The sequence below is a fragment of the Eurypyga helias genome, unplaced genomic scaffold (assembly GCF_000690775.1).
Source record: "Eurypyga helias isolate BGI_N326 unplaced genomic scaffold, ASM69077v1 scaffold31321, whole genome shotgun sequence".
In the NCBI taxonomy this organism is placed as follows: domain Eukaryota; kingdom Metazoa; phylum Chordata; class Aves; order Eurypygiformes; family Eurypygidae; genus Eurypyga; species Eurypyga helias.
The window spans coordinates 525-3129 of record NW_010233261.1 but is presented as its reverse complement, the minus strand read 5'-3'; the positions used below and the strand labels follow the sequence as shown (position 1 = coordinate 3129).

Sequence of the window (2605 nt, the reverse complement as noted above, 5' to 3'; positions counted from 1 at the left end):
CTGGCTGAGCAAGGTTCATTCATTAGGGGACTGTTTGGAACAGGTTATTTTCACTTGGGGTTCATCCCAGAAGGGAGCTGCTGGGTTTAGCCTGAGGTTTCTGAAAAGCCCAGGAAATCCTGCCACAGCAGTACCTGAACGGTAAACAACCGCACGCTCTGCTCACCCGAAAGATGAATGAGTCACACCATGTATTGGAAGAACAGAATTTGGTTGCTCGGGTGAACAAACAGCCCGAGAGGGAAATAACATTTCTCTTTTTCTTCACATCTACGCCCATATTTATCACTTCGTATAAGCTACCAAGTCAGTCTTACTGCCTGAAGCCTCTGCTCCCGAATTAAAGGGAACAGCTAACGACCTTCCTGCCAACGAGCCGCAGGACCACCAGCCCAAAGGGCACCTCCGGCACCCCCTGGGACCACAGAGACCACAGGGTCCCAGGCACAGCCCCCTGAGGAGGTCCCTGCCACCCACCCCCACGTCCAGGCACAGAACGATCCTGCTCGTCCCCGCAGACGGGCCCTCGGCCTTCACCTCCAACAGCCCAAATCCATCCGAGCTGTTTGGAATCCACCTCTGGAAGCTGTTGCCCAGCTGCTGCCCATCCCAGCTCCGGAACCGTGCAGAAGATGCCGTTCCCAGCACGGCTGGCAGCCCGGGGCTACGTGTGCTCAGGAGGGTCCTGTCGCTCCAGATGCCCTGGAATGAGACAGGGTTGGCAGGACACGGGCTATGGGCTACTGGTTGATCACAAGGGCTAAAGAGGTCACCGCAGGGTGCACACGACGGCTGCTGAGGTGCGAAAGGGCTGGCAGCCGGCGTTTCCTTTGTAAATCTATCGACGCTGTAAGCACAGCCAACCGGGGGAACCGATCCCGGCTTCGGAGACCGGGAATTGCATGGTGGAGTTGACCCTTTCTTTTTCTGACACACATCGAGCGTGCACATCCTCGAGGCTCGTGCACGTCCTCGATCTCTGCCCTTCATTTCAGAACATTAGGGCCCAGGGTCTCTCCGTCGTGCACTCCAGGCTCCATCCCCCTTCCAACGGGACCCTCACCAGTTTCAGTAGAAGCACTTGCTTTATTAAAGACCTCGGGAAGACTGTGGCTTCTGGAGCAGGAAATAAATAGCTGTCAATTTTGCATTCAATTAGAAGTTGTTATTAACACTGACGTATGCTGAGGAAGTTCTGCAAAGGGTCTTTATATTTCACAGTTAGCAGTTTTTTACATTAAAGAGAGCCACAGTGTGCTCTGATTAGAAATTAATTAAAAACCCCAGAGCTTGGTAGATATCACGGGTAGCTGCCTGCAGGACTGCCGTGCGGTGCCACCGCGCTGCGCCCACAGCGTGCTCCTGGGTGAGCTGCTCCCCTCGGCCCCAGCCCACGCGGGACCAAGGATCATAGAATCATGGAATCACAGGATGCTTTGGGTCGGGAGGGACCTTAAAGCCCCCCCAGTGCCACCCCCTGCCATGGGCAGGGACACCTTCCATAGCCCAGGGTGCTCCAAGCCTCATCCAGCCTGGCCTTGGACACTCCCAGGGATGGGGCATCCACAGCTTCTCTGGGAACCTGTCCCAGTGCTCCCCACCCACACCATGTCAGACACGACTTTCCTCCTCTTCCACTGCCCGGTGAAGGCCTGGAATGAATTTCAAAAGATGCTTTCGGACACTGGACCTCCTGCTTTTCCGTGGGAGGGTCCCAAAGCTACTGCTGCAGCTGCTCCCCTCCCAGAGCGGGGACATGGACCCGCTGCTGGCCAGGCTGATGCTGCGGTTCCTGCGCAGAGAGGACACCCCGGCAGCGCCATCCCCATCCCTGGGGAAGAAGCAGTCGTCGTCTATGCTCGACTGGCGGCTCAGGCTCTCCGTCGCAGAGTCCTCGAAGGCGCTGCTCTGGTAGAAGCTGTCCTCGCTGCCCACGGTCATCAGGCTGAGCCGGCTGCGGGAGCTGCTCTCGCTGGAGAAGCGAGGCTTCATTGGCAGGAGGGGTGCCGGCATGCTGCAGTCACCCAGCAAGCTGGGCTCTTCCAGCTCCAGCGCGCCCAGGAGAGCGTTGGCATTCACCTCCCCTGGAAGCAGAAGAGGAGCGTTACTTACCGGCATCTGCTCGTGGCCGTGAGGGCGGCTGTGCCGTGGTGGCCCAGGGAATCATCGCGCCCAGCACCTCCACACAGGGCGCAGCCCCCTTCCCTCACGGGAAGCTGATTCCCGGCTGTGGGCTGCTCCCCACCTTCCCCCACATGCAGAATCAAAGCTGTTCCCTGGGCAGCCCATAAAAAAAACCCCAAACAAGCACCACTCTCCCCTGCTAAGTCCAAAATAGGACTTAGCCAGGCCAGGCTGGACGAGGCTTTGAGCAACCTGGTCTAGTGGAAGGTGTCCCTACCCATGGCAGGGGGGTTGGAACTTGATGATCTTTAAGGGCCCTTCCAACCCAAACCATTCTGTGCTTCTATGATTCTATGAAATAAGAATGGAAAAAAGCTTTGCAACCCGCCTCAACACCCCGTTCCTAAAACCCATGCGAAGGAGCCTTCGGTCTGCATTAGTCAAGCACCATCCCAAGTCACCAGTCCCGGAAAAAGCAGCT

The 2605-nt window shown here is 57.2% G+C and overlaps 1 protein-coding gene across 1 annotated transcript in view; it reads right to left on the bottom strand.

The window, feature by feature from the left end:
- Nucleotides 1-1611: 1611 nt before the first annotated feature.
- Nucleotides 1612-2605, bottom strand: part of LOC104517129 (cytohesin-interacting protein-like) — a gene marked incomplete at its 5' end in the record, with an annotated part of 1203 nt that continues 209 nt past the window's right edge. Inside the window, one exon of the mRNA XM_010161691.1 lies at nt 1612-2084. Coding sequence (XP_010159993.1) covers nt 1612-2084 — 473 coding nt within the window. The remainder of the gene's footprint in view (nt 2085-2605) is intronic.